This window comes from Thermobia domestica, chromosome 12 (assembly GCF_964235325.1).
Source record: "Thermobia domestica chromosome 12, izTheDome1.hap1.1, whole genome shotgun sequence".
Lineage (NCBI taxonomy): Eukaryota > Metazoa > Arthropoda > Insecta > Zygentoma > Lepismatidae > Thermobia > Thermobia domestica.
Genome location: NC_137465.1, coordinates 99,129,334 through 99,149,129, shown reverse-complemented (window position 1 = coordinate 99,149,129; position 19,796 = coordinate 99,129,334). Strand labels below are relative to the sequence as shown.

Here is a 19,796-nt window from a genome sequence, read left to right as displayed (position 1 = left end):
CCAACTGAACAAGGGGTTCAGCCAGATAGTTAGTAGACAACGTTCGCTTCATCGTATGGACTTCAGAAGCCGATAACTCACAAGGTTACTACTTATTATATGTCACTACGGTTAATGTTTTACACTGGCAACAGAATGCCGTGACTGGACCATAAAAACGAGTAGCATGGTACGATGCAGGGTTGGCAAAAACCATGTTTTTTTTTTTTTTTTAAATAAACACGTTTTTTTTCGTTTGTTTAAACCCGGTATTTTTGAGTTTAAACCAGGTTTTTTGTTTAAATAATTTGCTGTATGTATTTATATCATATGGAGAGAAATAAGTTTGTTTCATCTTGGTGTTATTGTGCAACTACCGGGTTATGCTGGAAGAGGTCACATAAGCTTAAAGCGGAATCAAACCGCTTCTGGGCTTACATCCGAGAGAAATTGTCCTCCATTTGAACTCGAAACCGGAACTAATTGACCACAAATGCGATATGTCTGCCGACTCACTCATGAAGGACTCCTAGTAAAAATACGTTGTGCTGATCTTTAGGTACTTGTTAATGTAACTGTCAAGAGTCATTTCAGAAGGACAAAAAGATAACCAGTTGCACAAGTGAAACCATTATACAGAATTACATATGGACAATTTCAAAATGCTGCAGAGTACAGAAGAACTAATTTAGTCCAAGTTAGTTGATTACGACTTTTATTAGTCCAAGATAGAGAATTACAACAACAAGAAGAAATAGACTTAATTTCCATATCTGTAAGAAAAGTGAATAAAGATACGAATTATTTGATTCCACTTCGGCTCTGACCCATTTATACATAAATAAATACCAAAGATACTTCTGATTTCAATAAATGCCTCTCGTGGGATTTGTATGAACCCTCCTTTCCCCCAAAAAACTACAGCATTTCGATGTATTTTATCAATAGTAAACATTACTAAAAGGAAACAATATTTAGAATTTTTCTTTGAAATTGCATAACAATAATAATGAACTATAAAAAAATCACAAAAGAAGCATTCATAAACTTATTAAATAAATACAAACGTTGCTTTTTTTTTGGTAGTATAATCTTTTTGAGTAATGAATGGAAAATTTAGGTCTGAATATAATACGAATAATATACGGGAGTGAAACATGATAACCCATAAATGTGTGTTCATCAAGATTTTACGAACACTTACACTTTTAGGAACATTTTTCGTTTTTTGCTTTAAACCATTTTTTTTTAACAGCTGGTTTAAACCAGCAAATCCTGGTGAGATGAGTCTCGATTTCAATCTCATCACGCCGATAGTGATCTATAATTTGGTGCTAGCCCAACGAAATCATGTCAGGTTGGAATTGTACAAGATAACGGAGACCATGTTGATTTATAGTGTTTTGGACCTTTGGTACCTACTATTTACCCGTATTGTATCGAAGCACGAAGATCACCAGAGTCAACTATATCTTTATTTCTGTCATACGAGTGGGAATGGAGTGTACCAGCAGGACAACCACCATCGTAACAGATCCCGGTTGGCCACCATCTGTTTGGAGGAGCATTCAACTTCTTCCTGCTGCAACAACCACCGAGAAGCCCGGATTTCAATCTCATTGTGAATCTCAGAGACTTATGCTATGGGCATTCCCTGTAGTATGTGAAACGAGTGGAAATTCAGCTCAAAAGTTGTAATTTCAAAAGTAATAATAAGAAATGAAATATATTTTTCTTCTTTCTTTGTCAGTAACACATTGAGATGTTTGAATTGTGGAATTATCCAAAGAGTAATTTGTCAGCAAAGGAATATCACAAATCACTCATTGCGATCATAATTGTCCATTGTTCAGTTATGAGCAAATTTAGGGATCTTTTGTCAGATCTAGCTCGAAATAGTTACAAATTTCATACAAATTGTAATTATAATAGAATCACAATCGGATCTCTTACATGCATTAGCAGTTTCAAAAAAGCGTTGAAACTGGAATGAAATCGTCTGAAAGATCAGCAAAATCTACAATAAAAGAACTTTTGCACCTACATAAGAAGAAACACACAAACTATATTTCCTTTAACGTACCGATTAGCAGTACCATTTGACAATATCAGATATTTGGAAACAAACTGCAAACTAAAAGTTACTTTTAAACAGCACTCACCTTTAAACAAAATTAATAACAGGTGTAACTTTTTCTGTTTCTCTCATCTCAAATATAGTCACACCATGTGGGGGCATTAATATTCTCAAAATGGAACGGAAAAGTAACTGTACAATTGTCGAAACATTTTTTCCGAAAGCAAATAGTCCTATTACAAATTAGTTATGGGAAAACTAATTTGTATTTCTCAGTTCTTCACATAATAGGGAATATTTTTTTTCGAACAATTTCCCTCCAGTTTTATCTCCAGATTTTTTTGTAGTCCACCATTTTAGGCAAAACGAGGATTAGGTCAAACGAGGATCCTTATTTCGCCTAAAATGGCGGACATAAAGCTTATCTTTTATCTGTCATAAAAGTGTCAGATAATTGGTTAGGCGAAACGAGGATTAGGCCAAACGATGCAAGATCCTTTCTTATTTCCTAACACTAAGCTTTCTTTTTCTTTTTCTTTGTTTTCTTTTATTGTTCATAAGTTGTTGTTTTGTTCTTAGTAAATAAGAAAGAGATTCATTTGATAAGTATTGGTCTGCAAGTATGATGACAGCCTTAAGATTTGAACTCTGCAACATCTTAATATTTTCTTCTGATGTCTGATAACTCCTATATGACATTAGTTATATAGCCTACTTTCTATTGAGGAACTAGGGCTACTAGTAGTCAAAGCCCACATTTAAATATCCGGGCTATTTTCTACTGACTTAGGCCCCTACTACTAGTCAAAGTCTATATTTTAATAAATCGTCATACCCAGCATACGTTTTTCTAAAGCAAAATGAGATATATCTGAGATACTTTCAGCCAGTGTGGAAAAAAATAACAAGGAGATATCCTTTCACCAAAGTTTCGTTTACCGATATTTCTGTGCTGCAAACTTTCCTGCACGAAAGTATCAGCACAGGGGAGGGAGTTGGATTGCTTTCTTCAGTAAGAGGAAGTAGTATTCTTTTGTTTGTCCAGATCTGTTTTCAGTTTATATTTTAATATTAAAAATCTACTTCATATTAATATTCAAAGTCTAGTTTAATTTCTGTCATATTTTCCGTCTGTCATTTTTTCGTTGCTTATTTATTTTATTCAGGTTTATTTTCCTTTGCAATTAAATTAGTTAATCTATAAATGTAATTACTTATCATTATTGTATTCTTTATTTCGTAAATATCTTATAATACAAATATATTATTAGTGGTGAGCTTATGTCCGGGGAGCTTTTGTCCGCTTTTGCATTAACATAGGTCAGCTTAATGCCGGTGAGCTTATGTCCGCGACCCGAAAATATACACCAAGTTTTGACATATAAATATTTTACATAGTGTATATTGAAATATTGTCTTCCATGTGGCCTACATGTGTAAACTTTCAACATGAGATTGATTTTACTAACTCCCTTCCCCCTTTTATACTTGATGAATTGCAACCTCAAACAACAATCCTTATTCCTTAAGTAAAAGGAAGGCACATAGCACGTAACCGGACTCCGCTAGTCTACCGTAAGCTTTTCCATTGTCTCAAGATACCGAATCAACGCCGGAAAAGTACTTTAGCTCCCACTGGGAATCGAAACCAAGGCCTATGTGGGGATCCACAGGATTCAGATTCCTCCCCACAAAACTTCGCAAATCGACGAATATTTGTGAACTTTCTTACTATAAGTATACTTCTTTGTCATCGAAATGATTGACATAGCCTAACAATTTTAATATCTTTAGCTCTATCATGTTTAATAAGAGGCACTAATTAACAATTACTTGTCGTCTTTTCGGGTGTTGAATAACACAGATTAAATACTACATATACGTATTAGACCTGCAAAAATCTTCGGATCCCTCTAAACAAAAAAAATTCTGGGCGCGCGCCTGGCGTGCTCTAAACATTCATTTATTTATGTAAAATATTTCAAATGCAGCTTCTAAGGCCAATTTACAACAGAATATTTTAACATCAATAATGGAAAAAGGAAAGGAGAAAATCAGGCAGGATTTATGCTTAAAGATAACATCCCGACATTCACTTTGTGAAACAACGAAAAAAGCTGGTAAAACCGGTCACGGTAGCAGGCCACAAGCTTTGAACCCAGGATCTCCCTTTTGCGAAGGAAGAACGCTAGCCACTAGGCTATGCTCGCTAGACATAATAATAATAATAATAATAATAATAATAATAATAATAATAATAATAATATAGTTTGATTCAATATAGTGAACAAATTGGGGATGTGCCTGGATTAAGAATCAGCAAACAACGGTGAAATATCCAAAAATTAATGCAGATTGATAGCCAATGACGTGGCCATGCATCACACAATTTCCTAGCTATTTTGTGGGCTTTGTTTTAATAATACTAATATGATTTTCAGAGGCTTGCGCCCACCATTCATGGAACAGTTCTTACATAAATTAATCCTACTCTTGTTGTGGACAGCGAAGAGCGCTATGAAAACAAAGCAAGATGAAGAATGAAAGAGATTGTCTATTTTCCCTCCCCTTTGCTACTTTTGTCTCACTCTGTGCTTCCCCCTGACCCTGCTATCCCCTTCCACCTGCCTTTTTCCTTGTATGTGACTGACTTCCTCCTATGATATTCACAGAAATCGATGTCTTTTTTCTCCCTGTCTCTACTTCATATTTGCAATAACAACATATGAATCACCACCTGAAGAACGAAATTCAGTGTCACCCTCTGAAGAACAATACAATTGATACCATGTCCGAGGAACTATCCAAAGATCTGATAAGATCTGTAACTGATGAACACAATACCTTTACCAAACCTGTCTGTTCATCTGTGTTACTCGTGTGGCAAATAGTCTTTGTAACGAAATAGCTTCTGTTCCACACATTTTCGTTCCATTAGATACCCGCAGAGGAAAGAATCTCATTCAGCTGGTACCAGTTGTTGATTTTCTCCCACCAAGCGTGAAAGGAATACCCGAAACAGATTCGTTCCTTCAATTAGTTACGGTACAATAACGTTACATGCTCGAATAACGTTACGGTGTCGTAACAAAAATTGGTGTTATACCTTGTACCTACCTACATTAAATAACCAATAATTTTGTTACAGAGAACTATTTTCGTTACGTTACAGTTACGTTAAGTTATCCACCCCTGGGAAATACGGCGGGTGCGGTAAAATATCCCACTTGAAGGATTCCAAGTTAGTTTTCACAACTTTTGCGACATGAAGCCTAGCATTATCATGCAGAAGAATAACTTGTCCATGTCTTTGCTCGTATTCCGGCCGTTTTTCTCGTAATGCGTGGCTCAAACGAATCAATTGTAGCCTATACCAATCACCCGTAATGAAATCGCAGGTTGTAGCAGCTCATAGTAGACAACACCTTTTGGTCCCATCAGATAGACAGCATTACCTTCGAACCATGAATATTTGGCTTTGGCATTGATGTTGAGGTCAACGGCAGCGATTGACATGCGATATAAAATCCCCAGTAACAATCCGATGTAAAAACCCTTTTTTTATTGTCTTTGAATCACAAGTGAAAAATCGCCTTTCAACGTCTCTCGGTTTCAGTTCATAAGGCATTCAACTGCCTTGCTTTTGAATCATTCCCATGGATTTCAGCTATACGGAAACTACTTGTTGCGTAACTCCTAATGATTCTGCAAGTTCCTCTTGCGTTTGACTCGGATCTTCATCGAGTAATCCCTCTAATTATTTGTCTTCGACTTGTCATGGCCGTCCAGAGTGAGGCTTGTCTTCAGCGTTGAGATCACCATTCTTGAAACGTCGAAACCAATCCCTACATGATTTATCAGTTGGACCATTGTTACCATAAACTTCTACAAGAATTCGATGCACTTCAGCTGCACTTTTCTTTCAATTAAAGCAGAAAACTTAACACCTCCCCCAAATGCTGCTCAGTTACCACAGAAGTTCCCATATTCAACAGTGACAATCGGGGTTTTGCATGAATCCCAACAAACAAAGCATTATAAACTGAAAAGTACTGACAGATGTCTAACCTCTGAAACCACCGAAAGAAACTATCACTATGAAACAGCCAGAGACATCTTTTGTAACTGAAGTAATTTGTACTCCCTATAGATAGGTAGATATAGGGTGGTTCATTTCTTGTTAGGCTCTTGTAACTTTTAAACTAATAGACAAGAAGCGCTGAAATTTTGCACCCTTAAAATACCGGCAGGGTGACAATTTGACATACTAGCTAATACCACCAGACTAACAGTGTTACCAACCCAACATAAACGTACTTTTTTTCCAAATAGCACTACCTCAGGTAATTACAATTTTCAAACCCATATACACAATAAAAACACAAAATACCGTACTTATTGTTCAGTGTTGCAAACTAAGGACGCTACAGTGTCAAAAAAAAAAAACCACCTTGGAGGCCCCCAAAACAGTAACAACGCAAGTGAAACGGATGGGACAATGCACGTCGGAAGTACGTTACTGTAGAATACTGCGATCAGGATATGGCGCATTTCTAATGAACAGAAACAAAGTTACAGGGAATTAAATATTTGACTTCTTTCAAAGTGCTTTATTTCGAAAAAGTGCTGAGATAAGTATCACATCTAATTACGTAGATTCTTTCCAAAAGTATCTAAAGATCATAATGCCGTTTACAGCAATTGTATATTTCTAATCGTTCGGGAAATATCATAAATAAAGTTGACAATACTGCTAAAAATCATGAAATCGCAAGAACCTGTATTAGTAACAGCTGCCAGAAACTATTGGTTAAGTGTCAAAGAAACTAAGAAAAGCAACGCTCATTTTAAAACTCTTGCAACTACGTCATTTTAAGATGTATCGTCAAATTTAACAACAATCATTATATCTCCGGAACGGTTTAATATATCAAATTGCTATAAACGGCATTATTTTTAAAATATGTAACCATCATAATCAACGATACTTATCTCAACACTTTTTCGAAATAAAGCCCTTAGAAAATGATCAAATTTTTAATTCCTTTTAACTGATTTGTTTATTAGAAAGACGCCATATCCTGATCATAGAATTCTACATTAACGAACTTCCGATGTGCACTGCCCCACCCATTTCATTTCCATTGTTACGGTTCTACAGACCACCAAAATTGAGATGTTTTCGGATTTATTGTGACATCGTAGCATCCTTAGTTTGCAACACTGAACAAAAAATGCAGAATTGAATGTTTTGATTTTGTATGTAGATTTGAAATTTATAATAAGCTGACGTAGTGCCACATCAAAAATGTAACTTTATGTTGGGCTGGTAACACTTAGTCTGGTGGTATTAGCTACAATGTCAAATTCCGTTCCTTGCCGATATTTTAAGGGTGCAAAATTTTAGTGCTTCGTGTCTATTGGTTTAAAAGTTACAAGATCGTAATAAAATATATACGAAGACATACTTTCTAATTTGTAAGACATTTCAACTTTTTTTTTTTTTTTTTTTTTTTTACGATTGTGCTCCATTGTTTGAGCCAAGCTACATCAAGGTAACTTGATGAAATATACGTAAGCACAGCTTGACAGGCTAATTAAATGGGATGAAAAATATAATTAATTAGCCTTTAAGTATGAGCAGCTTAAATATAACTAGCCCATTGTATTTGCGGAATACATGAGAACCGCGAGCTTTACGTACTTTTAGAAAAAGCTTGACGCTCCAAAAAATAAATAAAACTTTGAACTAACCTTCACATATTGAAGATGAACGGTCACTCTTACTTCTCTCTGAGGATGTGAAGCAGTTTGCAGGTGTACCACTTGAAGCAGATACTTGGTCTGCATCACCAGAGTGAGGAAAGTTACAGGCACGTGCTTCCTCTGCTGTGCTAGAAGAGTTTGGTGGAGTTGGATAGGGAATATCTATTTTCTTTACATTTACTGATTCTCGCATCAAGAATCCCTCATGATCATCAGAAGAACTTTCCCCAGGTAAAATCACTTGTTTCAACTTTCTCTTTCTGAGTCTACTGTATTCCTCCTCATCTGATTCAAGATGAGAGGTCTCTTCTGCTTTACTCAAATGCTGCCTTGCTTTCTCCAATGTATCTGATGAATGAAGAGAGAGAGAGACGCTATTTGTAAAGTACGAAAAGACAAAGGCTTCTGCTGAAATACTCTATGAATTCACATTAGTATTCAATGTAGAATTAAAGTGAAACGAAATAAATTCCTTGCTCAACGATGATTTAAAGTTTCTTTCCTCACATTCAATATTAGTTATTGGAAATGTAAAAAGCACATTCAATGTAAAATAATTAAGCCAAGTTTTAGTTTTGATATGTCACAATTTTCTTAAATGTCATGTTTAGGAAAACGCAGCGATTTAGAAATAACATCTGGAAGATTCACAGATATAAATTTACAAGATTAAATAAATGTCTTGAAAAAAATGGCAAAGGTGGCTTACCATACTCCTTTAGAATTTTAATTGCGCATGGAGCCCAATCATCCTCTGGAGGAGATAATTTCTTTAGAAGCTTATACAAGCTATCATTGGAACGAACATTCGGGTATTTACAAGATGTGCCACTCTCGTGTATCCACAGGCCTGCTATAATTCCAAGTGCATCATCCTCTTCAATAAATTTTACAAGAGCATAATTCTTGAAAGTCATCTTCCTTTAAATAAATAAGCCCAGAAAAAAGTAAAAACTATTACTGAAATTTATTTTTAATACACTTGTATATGCAGATTACAAATTGAAGTTTCACACATCCAATAAAAGATTTGATTTTCATTTTGCACTCGTTAAAATTCGTATAAGTAACAAAACTGCTATAATGAACGAAAAATACAAGTGAGAAATCTATTACCCAGCAAGACATGACGTGAGAAATTGGTTATGACAAACATCTTGCAAGACCATTACAGTTAAAGGAATATGTACGCTAAAAAATAAACATATAAAAAATTTGAAAAAGTTAAAAGAAATAAACCTAGGAAAATTATAAACAAAATCTTAGAGAAGTACTAAGGGAAGAGTAAAAATATATTTTTTTTTCTGAGCAAATAACTTTGTAAATAAAGTGGCCTTATGATTTACCTACATTAACATGTATGTATAAGTGAAAATACAACCTGAGAGGAACCATGAGAAATCAGTATCATTTTCTGAGAGATTTGAGAAATGGGTATCTCAAATAAATGGTCTGACAATCTACTAACACTATAAATTCCAAAACTGGAGCTTGAAGAAAATGGATCTTTGAAAAAGTCTTTTCTGTCCTCAAATTTCTGACATAATATAACAAAAGATTCAGAATTTTTAGAATAAACAATGTTTTTTACCACAACAATACTTCCATCTGATGAAAGGCAACACGAGTCTGGAGGGGAAGTACTTATTCTGTAGGACTCAAATGCAACATGTTTAAACTGCAGAGCAGAATCGCATCCTTCTATTATGGGACCAAGAGAATGTGGAGCAGTGAATTTTGGAAAATTTTGTGAAGATGAATTATACCACTTACCCGAATGGATAATTTCTCCAAGTCTTTTAGCAACCTGTGATAAAGGTTTCTCACCCTTTCGAATCTGTTTCTTAAAGAACTGCAAAAAGTTCTCAAAGCGAAAGCTACTACAATTGTCCAAAGCCCCAAAGATTGTAACATCATCAGAAATGTGTAATAGAGCATGGAAATTGTGTGTTAGAAGTCTGGATCCATAAATTTGCTTCGTCATTTTAACAAAATGAATCAGAAGATCTTTTGCATATTGTTGATAACGAAAGCACAACTGAGGACTTAATAATATAGTCATTGAGATTGAAAGACTTAAGAAGTGTCTATAAATGTTCAAATATTCATATTGTAGTATTTTTGATAATATCACAGGACCAGTGTATAACAAAAATAGCCTGTATTCCGTTGCCTTCCAGTTTTTCAATTCACTTAAACTTCTAGGTTTTCTGCTGAATTCGCATGGGATATTCTTTGAAACTGATATAAGCGATGATGAGATTGCATTTTGAATTCTCGCTGGGAATTTCTGTGGAGCAGCACCGAAAACCCAATTAAAAAGTAACGTTCGCATTACGCCGAGACATACAACATGCATGTAATCTAAAGGGAAACTCTTAATGAAATCTAAGCCTGGAATCTGTACCAAAGGGGAAAGTGCACGATGAAAGTCCTCATCTTCTTGTTGCAAGAAGCCTTCGTGTGTTCTTGGTCGACCATTCAAGTGTGGAAATACCAATCTATTATCACACCAGACACCCACTTCCTTGCACCGAGTACATGAAGAATAGCCTGTATGTCCTTTCGTTCCCAAAATGTATGATTTTGCTGGGGCATCACAAACAAAACCACTTATTACAACTTTTATTAGTTTATCTCCAATTAACATTCCATTTTCAATTAAATGTACTATTTCCACAATAAATTTGTGAAGAAACTCTGCGCAGCTTTGAGGTTTGCCCTTTCCATAGTATATTCCCACAGGAAACACAACTGACTTTAAGGTTGGTGTGTTGGAAATAGACACAAGAATGGGCCAAAATTCTCCTCTACTGCTTCTGAATAATGGGAGCCCATCAATACCAACCAAGAGAGAAATATAATTTTCAGTCTTTTTCTCTAAAATTTTTTCCAGAAACACAGATAAACCGATATGGCAGTAATTACCCGGTTCAATCGCATGAATAGCAACACTTCTGGGAGTGGATAATAGAGTTCTGGCATCTGAAGGCAAGGCAGTAAAGCATTTGTGTGCTTTCAGTATACAGAGAAGAGTTGTAAGTGCCCCTTGATGTATTTTGTATTGAATTGCCCATTCAATCAGCTTTTCTTTCATAAATGTAGATTCATTATTCACAACGAAATCATTGTATTGAGAATCAGAATCACTATCTTTGGATTTCTCTGAGTGAGATGAATCAGACTGGCAGAGAGACTGGGTTTGAGAACTGATATCACACAAATCATGGTGGTAGAATTCGGGAAATGAATCATTCGTAATAGAAGGCAAAAGTGCTTCAAAGTTATCTGTCTGTGAATGACGGGTTAAAGTTGAAGGCTGGTTATGAAATTCTGCAGGTTCCAGAATATTCTGTTGTAGATTGGAGGCAACACTTTCAATATTTTGCGTCGTACAAGAAAGAGGGAAATCAATTGAGTTTATTTTTTCCAGCCTCCGTTTCTTCCCAGAACGAGACAAATCAGTGAAGTTCTTTCGCAACATTGTGCCTGTTAAGGAAGAAAAAGCAACTAGAAGAAAACAAGCATAACATAATGGATATTAATAAGAAAACATTATATATATATATATATATATATATATATATATATATATATATATATATATATATATATATATATATATATATATATATATATACAAAATATGGCGCTAAATTCGTTGTACAAAAGCAGAGGGGTGATTCCTGAGAGCAAAATAAAGAAAAAGTTCCAATAAACATAGGGCGAAAAATGCATCATTTAGGTGTTGAACACTGCTGAAAACGCGAGAAAATTAACTTTAAGGATTCGTGGCTCCACTACTATGGGACCGATCGTGGTCGGGTCATAACACAGCCCTCCAAGCAGGACATTGAAAAAATATAGGACAATTTGGTTTATAAAATAGAACAGTTTGGTTTATACAATAGAACATTGTGCTCTGAAGCGAAAATAAATAAATAAATGTATTGTAAGAAAAGGCCACCCTTCACTCCAGTGAGCAACTGGAAACACGATTTAGATTAATACAGAATAAGAGCATATACAACATTTTACTTATTAAGCTTAGTAGACCTTTATTTTCATTTATTTTCCATATTGAAGAAGGATATGTTAGATATCCGAAACAGTTATTATAATTTAAAATAAAGTGTGTTTTAAGCTTTGATCAGTGTTTCTTTTGTTAAAATAATCAATCCAAAGCCATGGATAGTCTTACTTTAGTAGACCTGCTATTGTTTTGAAAAAAAAAATGATTGAAATAAATGATTTGATATATAAATAGCTGGTTCATATTAGCTTTGCTATCTAAATAACTTGAACAAAAAAAAAGTTACTAAACAAAGCAATGTTTATTATAAAAAATAACTGTGTAATGAAATACTTGAATCTAATTAAATATTGAATTATTTGATCAATGTATTTCCCTCTAAAATAAATAATATAACAGCATTTTATTCTTCATAGCCCTGCAAATTATATATACACATTTCTAACAACTGTTATACAACAAATTTTAGGACATTTCCATTTCATAAATAATTTCCAGGGCATTTCCAGGATTTTCACTATTTTTCTGCATTCCATGACCTTTTCAGGACGTTTTTACGAAACACTTTTATTTCCAGGGTTTCCAGGACGCGTGTGGACCTTGCATATTATGTACAGCAATATTGGAAGACGTTGGGATATGTTGGTGAATACCAACACACCTTAATGCCGAAACAATACTGCTGCACACACTGCTGAAAGAAAATGCTAACACAGCTTGCGTTACAAGAGTCTGGAGCACGGTAAGGTTCCTCAGCTAAGCTTCATTGAGGAAGAATAAGCACATAGGAAACAGAAAAAAAAATGAACAGAGGAGGATAGTAAAGAGCAAATTTCTTAAAAAAAAGTAATAGTGAGGATTAGTGACTTGTCCCTTAAAAAATGCTATGACTTATTTAGCATATTGCTAATATGTAGCAACTTAAATCATCACTGGAACTGTCTTTGGCTTGTATTTTTAATAATGCAATCACTAAAAATATAGGAAAAGATTAAAATATAGGACAAATATACACACATTTCCAAAAAAATAAGAAAAAATAGGAAAATAGGACAGCTGGGAGCCCTGCATAACATCACTTAGGAACTAGTGTGTGCCTTATTCAAATATCCATGTTTCAGAATCGTGCGGCATTTGCGCATTAAAGCTTAGAGAGGCATTTCGGAAATGCTCCGGAAATTTGAAGTACTAATCAACTGCCTGTACAGAAATTGATGCGCAAATGCCGCACGATTCTGAAACGTGGATATTTGGATAGGACACATACTAGTTCCTATGTGACGCTTTGACCCGACCACGATTGGTCCCATAGTACTGGAGCCATGGATCCTTAAAGTTAATTTTCTCACGTTTTCGGTAGTGTAACACCTAACAGTTGTACAACGTATTTAGCGCCATACTAATATATATAAATTAACTGGCCCGTGTGGACAAATAATAAATATCTCATGGCGTTTGTCGTATACATAATTAAAAACTTCCTATTAGTTTCCAAAAATAGCGGAAAAATTATAGTATGTAGATACGACCTAGTTTCCCACATTTAAGAAAATGAAAGTATTATGAAAGGAAACACTTCAATTTTTACCATATCATTCTTACATATTACTACACAGTTATTTCGCGTCAAATCACATTTGTAATATGTTCAAATTTAAATTTTGTGTGTTCTCAAAACAAGTTTTAAAGTCAAATCTAGCACACACAATCCATTTACATTATTGTGGACAATTTAGTTTCAATTCACTATTTGGGAGGCGCGGTGGCTCAGTGGTAGAGCGTTCACCTCTGGTGCTTGGGGTCCCGGGTTCGATCCCAGCCCCCGCCAAGTGAGCTTTGTGGTGGACAAACACCGTGCTCGTGGGTTTTCTCGGGGTACTCCCGTTTTCTCCCACTTTCTTCATTCCACCATTTTACTCATCTCTCATTATCACCGTCTCCTTTAGCCTAACCGGCATAACCGTGGGACGTAAAACTCAAAGATTTCATTTCATTTTTTCAATTCACTATTTACAAAGATTCATAAGTGACTATGAAAAATTTAATAGCAGTGAAGGAAAAAATATCCTAACTAGATAACACTCATAAATCATTCAAACTCAGCTCTTTTTTGATAAGATTGTGCTTTTTCTCGTACTACTTTATTTTTTGTAAGAATCTACATAACGGGTTAAAGACATGACTGAACAGAGCTTTGATTTTTTTGTGAAGTGCAAATTTCGTGCATTATTACAGAGAGAGAGAGAGAGAGAGAGAGAGAGAGAGAGAGAAAATGACAATAGCATAACAGACAACAGGGCGCAAAATTTCAAAGTCAGACTCACTCGCCAATACAAAAATGATGGTCGCCAGTATCTCTCACGTACAAATTATGAGAGGTCCCCCTCCCATGGTCCTTGGTTTGACAAAGAGATTGCATTCGGGCATAAAATTTGAAACCAAGTTATCTATTCTAGGCACTGGGCTATCCCCCAGCTGTTCTAGCTTCAAAGACATCCAAGAGAAATTGTCCATTTGGACACGAAACCGGGGTTAACTGGTCACAAATGTGATTGCCGACTCACTCACGAAGGACTCTTGATAAAAATACGTTGTACTGATCTTTACATAAGCTTGCTTGTTAATAGCTATAATTGTCAAGAGTAGGGATGGCCAGAACCGGTTCCTGTTGGAACAGTTTTTCGGGTCTGAACGGATCCGGTTCTAGAAGATCCGGTTCAACAACCGGTTTTTCGGATCCAGGTCCGGAACCGGTTCTTCGGATCCAGGTCTGTAACCGGTTCTGGAACTGGGTTTTCGGATCCAGGTCTGGAACCGAAACTTTGTGACGATCCCTACACTAAACACGAGCTGCTGGAAGGCTGTGAACAGTGTGCTAGATGAAATGGTGGAAGCGACAGGCAGGCACCCAGGTGGCGGCCGCTTGTCTCATTTAGCTAAATTAACTGGGTAACTGGCAAACTTAATGGTTAAACAGGCAAATTGGCCAACTCATTTGGCTAAACACTCACTGGTGGACCAAAATAAAAACAAAAAACACTGGTGGACCAAAATAAAAACAAAAAAAAACTGGTGGACCAAAATTTTTTTCTGGGGGCACAAGAGAGTTTGGGCGGGCAGAGCACAAGCGCATGGTCCTCTTTGCAGTGTTTTGAAGGTGAAATTTGTGGCTCCTTTACGGGTCTTTGGGGGCTTTCGGATCCAAGTCTGAAACCGGTTCCTAAGAACCGGTTCTGGAACCGGAACTTTGTGGCCATCCCTGGTCAAGAGTCATTTCAGAAGGACTAAAAGACAAACAGTTACACAAGTAAAAACATTATACAGAATTATATATATAAATCGGGAAACTCCATTGGGAAAATCCTGTTATTTAAATGTATTTGTGTGTAAAATTTGAAGGTCAACATATCATAATCACTAGGCTAAAACTGAGGTATTAAATTAAAAATTGGGTATGTAGATATTCAATAAAATTAAAACAAAGTGAAATCCAAGCTGATGTTGGAAGCTACGTAGGCAGTTGATAAATTTTGCCAATTTCTATCAATATGTTTAAGCAGCCTTGGCTTCTTTATAAAACAAGTAGAAATATATAACTTGGTTTCATTTCGTATGTTTAGGCTTAAATTCCTTATGAAATACCAACGTTATCACGGAGAAGACTTTCGCTTAAAGAGACACCTCGAATTGCTACTTGCTTTACACCTGAAAGATGGACCGAGAATTGAACACGGGACCCCTCGATTAAAAGGTGAAAAGTAGATAAACGTAATGCGGATGGTTTGATATGTGGAAACGTCACCATAAAGTTCACACGATTTAAACATTTTTCTTTTTTTTTTCTTGTTTAAACCATTTTTTTTCTCTGAAAAACCAGCTGGTTTAAACCAACCCTGCCTCGCCGAGTTATCTTTTGTGAAGTAAGTCACAGTGGAGATGTTACATGTGAGACCTACAGTAAAGAGTTGCCCTTAAGCTATATCCTGAATCAATTCGATCTATATTCAGATATCCTTTTTAAATATTGCATGTTGCAGTAAGGTCTTCAAAAAAATGCTTGTATGGGTTCACTCGAGCAGGCGGTTCTACCGAAAACAAAATTTATAGGTAAAATACGATGTGAAACACTTTTCGTAAAAGAAGCAGAGTGTAAATATAAGTAATTTCTGTCAGTGGATATCATATTGAAATACATTTTCAATGGTAGTGAACGTATTCTACATGTAACTATTTACTGAAGCGGAAGAATACAAGAATGCGAAGAAGGTGAAAATAAACTGCGGGAAAGTTCCGTTCGTGTTAGCAATGGACGACTGCGATAGATATAATGTAAGCATACGATTAGAGAGCGTCGATACGTGTGATAAAGAGCGTCGTATTATAGTTTTTCAAGCGTCATGGTAAGTGTAGAAAAGTAAAAATTCAGAGCATACGAATTTCTCCTCGCAGCAGACCATTTGTACGCGGGAAAGCAGTGAAGCCATTTTGAAATTAAGAATTACTACTATTATATAAGTGCTTTTGAAGGTAAAAATTATTGCAGATATTTAATGTATGTTTTCACTATCCTCGTTTATGCGTATGCCCTTGTTGCTGACCCGCCTGCTCCCTACGAACGCACCCCTTTGATCCGCTCGGGCCTCCTGCTGCGCTCCTGCCCTGATTCGGTTAGATAGCATTCGTGCTTTTTAGTGGCCACCTAGACAAGTTGGTTCGTGGTTTATGCATTAGCTCCTCATTTAGTGCATGTTCTGCAAAAAGAAACCGGAAAATGCAATAAATGCGTGTAAATTTCATAGAACCGTTTGCTCGAGTAATGCCTTTATACCTTTCTTAAAAGATGGCTCAAGAAAAATACATGCATACGATCAGGTTCTATTTTAACGGCAAGGTTCTTGATTACTGGTCCCTTCCCATTGAGCAGTAATAAAGACAGAAAACAACGTGCCCTGCGGGGTTCTAACCCGCCTTCACTCGCTAACGCTCGCTCGGCAATACTGTATAAGTTAAATGCATAAACTTAGTACAGAAAGAAACCTACCCAGCTACTAATCTATATGGGGGACCAGTAATCTAGAACCTTCCCTATTTTAACTATTACCCCTAATTCCCATTCTGGATTTGGTATTGATACTAGCATACCTTGATTTGATTGTAAATTATCTCGGAGGTTCTGCCGTTGGAACACTACCTCCTTTCAAATGTAGGGTTATGTATGCATAATTTATTTCATGTTAAAAGGACTACGTGATAATGACTCTTGCAGATCTTTCTTTAAAGAGATGCAAATCATGACAGTGCCTTCAATGTATATCTATAGCTGTCTCATGTATATTAAAGAAAACTTGGAAAATATCAGTACCCGAAATAAAATTCATTGCTATAACACAAGATACGGAGATGACCTCGATACACCATATTTCAGGTTAAGTAAAACACAAAAGAGTTATAAATACACTGCGATGAAGATGTATAATCTTCTACCTACAGAAATCGTGGTATGTGTAATAGAAACTGAGAAACACTGTAAATATTGGCTTATTCAAACAGCTGTGGGATATAGTATATATGAAGCTGCGGTTTCAGTTTCCGAAGGAGCAGGACGCTCATATTTTTAGGGATTATTCAGTGAGTATGTACGAACTTACGAAGGGGGTAAAGCGACTTTTATTTACTCATCGACTGATACGGAAATAATAATGAACGTACCTGTACTTCATATCTGCATGTGTAGTGCCTTTGTACTTTATCTATGACTATGTGTGTGTGGAGGAAGGGGGATTTAACCAGTGGTGTAATGCTATAATTTTTGGTATGTATACGCTCGATCGTTTTCAAAAGTTTAGCATATACGGAAGACTATTTGGCGTATACGCACCCCAATATATGCTCATTCTGTCATAAATTTAAGGTGAGTATACGTTGGACTGCAAAAATTGTAGGTGGGTATACGCCGTATACTCCCGTATACGCCCCATTACATCACTGGATTTAACGCATATCGCATGTCTTGTGCACATGGATACTTCTTACTATTGCACTACGTAGAAAATTTATGGTATTTCATGTAGAAGTGGTAATAGAACACAGAAGAAACGCAGATCAGGGGGTTTGCATGTATACTATTACCGTGCAACAAATGTTGTTTAACGACAATAAAATTATTCTATTCTATTCATCTGTCCCCTCCAAAAACATAAAATGTCAACTAATAAATACTGCTTGAGAAGAACAGGATGCATGTGTATACGGCAACATTAACACCAATTTTATTATTTAAACGGGTGCTTTATTAAATTTTACAAATTACAGTAAAATTAAGTTCATCACTCACCTGATTATAATATAATGTTGAATTCTTCGCCTTCAACAACATTGGACAAACACCACCACACCACAGCTCGTACCCGACCACACAAATAAGCGCGCCGTGCATGGCTAATACACGTGTACAGCTGTACAGCTCCAACCAGTGCGCATGCGTGATTCGAAATAAAAATTAAATTAATAACGAATAGAGAAAAATAATATTTTACTTCCAAACAATAATAATCTTATTAAGATTATTATATTTACATATCTTTTTGTATGTATATAATCAGACACATGTCTATTCGGTTCTCACGTCATTTATTACATCAAAGCGAACACTGCACATTTTTTATGCTACTGAGAGAGCCTATTTATAGCGTGTCGATTTATCTGATTGAATATTTATTCGAATGTACTTAAGCCTTCGAAAAATGCAGGTTACATTATATTGTTTATTTAGAATGAGTAATATAATAATTTTTAAAAAATTGAACTTTCAATTAAAAATACTATAGCCATATTTAATGTAAATATTAGCAGAATGAAACTAAATACACTTGCACGGTATTACGAATGTGTCATACACATGTGCAGTAGCTGTGCAAATGCACATGTGCACACAACGGCTTAAGCACGGGTTATATAAATGTGTACTGCATCCACGCAAATGCACATGTGTACATAACGGCTTAAGCACAGGTTATATAAATGTGTGCTTCATCCATGCTAATGCACATGTGCACATGCACTTCTTAATCACGGGTTATGTGCGTGTGCATCATCCACACAACTGCATATGTGCACATAACGGCTTAAGCACGAGATATACAAATCTGAGCTTCATCCATGATAATGCACATGTGCACGTGCACTTCTTAATCACGGGTTATGTACGTGTGCCTCATCTATGCAAATGCACATGTGCATATAACGGCTTAATGACGGGTTATATAAATGCGTTTTTCATCCATGCTAGTGCACATGTGCACGTGCACTTCTTAACCACTGGTTATGTACGTGTGCCTATTCTACGGAAATGCACATATGCACGAAACGGCTTAAACACGGGTTATATAAATGTGTGCTTCATCCATGCAAGTGAACATGTGCACATACATGACTTAGTCACATGTTATGTGCGTGCGCTTCATCTACGCAAATGCACATGTGCATATCACGGCGTATGCACGGGTTATATAAATGTGTGTTTCATCCATGGTAATGCACATGTGCACATGCACTTCTCAATCACGGGTTATGTACGTGTGCATCATCCACACAATGCATATGTGCATATAACGGCTTAAGCACGTGATATACAAATCTGTGCTTCATCCATGATAATGCACATGTGCACGTGCACTTCTTAATCACGGGTTATGTACGTATGCCTCATCTACACAAATGCACATGTGCATATAAGGGCTTAATGACGGGTTATATAAATGCGTTTTTCATCCATGCTAGTGCACATGTGCACGTGCACTTCTTAACCACTGGTTATGTACGTGTGCCTATTCTACGGAAATGCACATATGCACGAAACGGCTTAAACACGGGTTATATAAATGTGTGCTTCATCCATGCAAGTGAACATGTGCACATACATAACTTAGTCACATGTTATGT

The 19,796-nt window shown here is 36.0% G+C and overlaps 2 protein-coding genes across 2 annotated transcripts in view; both read right to left on the bottom strand.

Annotated features, from left to right (window-relative positions):
- The window catches only part of LOC145666052 (uncharacterized), a 39,460-nt gene extending 19,896 nt beyond the window's left edge, over positions 1-19,564 (bottom strand). The window contains exons 1-3 of the mRNA XM_081733150.1: positions 18,190-19,564; positions 8,532-8,743; positions 7,811-8,170 (exon numbers count right to left, since the gene is read on the bottom strand). Of these exons, the coding sequence (XP_081589276.1) occupies positions 7,811-8,170; positions 8,532-8,739 (568 nt within the window). The 5' untranslated portion in view covers positions 8,740-8,743; positions 18,190-19,564. The remainder of the gene's footprint in view (positions 1-7,810; positions 8,171-8,531; positions 8,744-18,189) is intronic.
- On the bottom strand, positions 8,765-11,306 carry LOC145666544 (uncharacterized). Its single transcript, XM_081733857.1, has one exon. The coding sequence runs from the start codon at positions 11,304-11,306 to the stop codon at positions 9,174-9,176; it is 2,133 nt and encodes a 710-aa protein (XP_081589983.1). The 3' UTR covers positions 8,765-9,173.
- Positions 19,565-19,796: the final 232 nt, after the last annotated feature.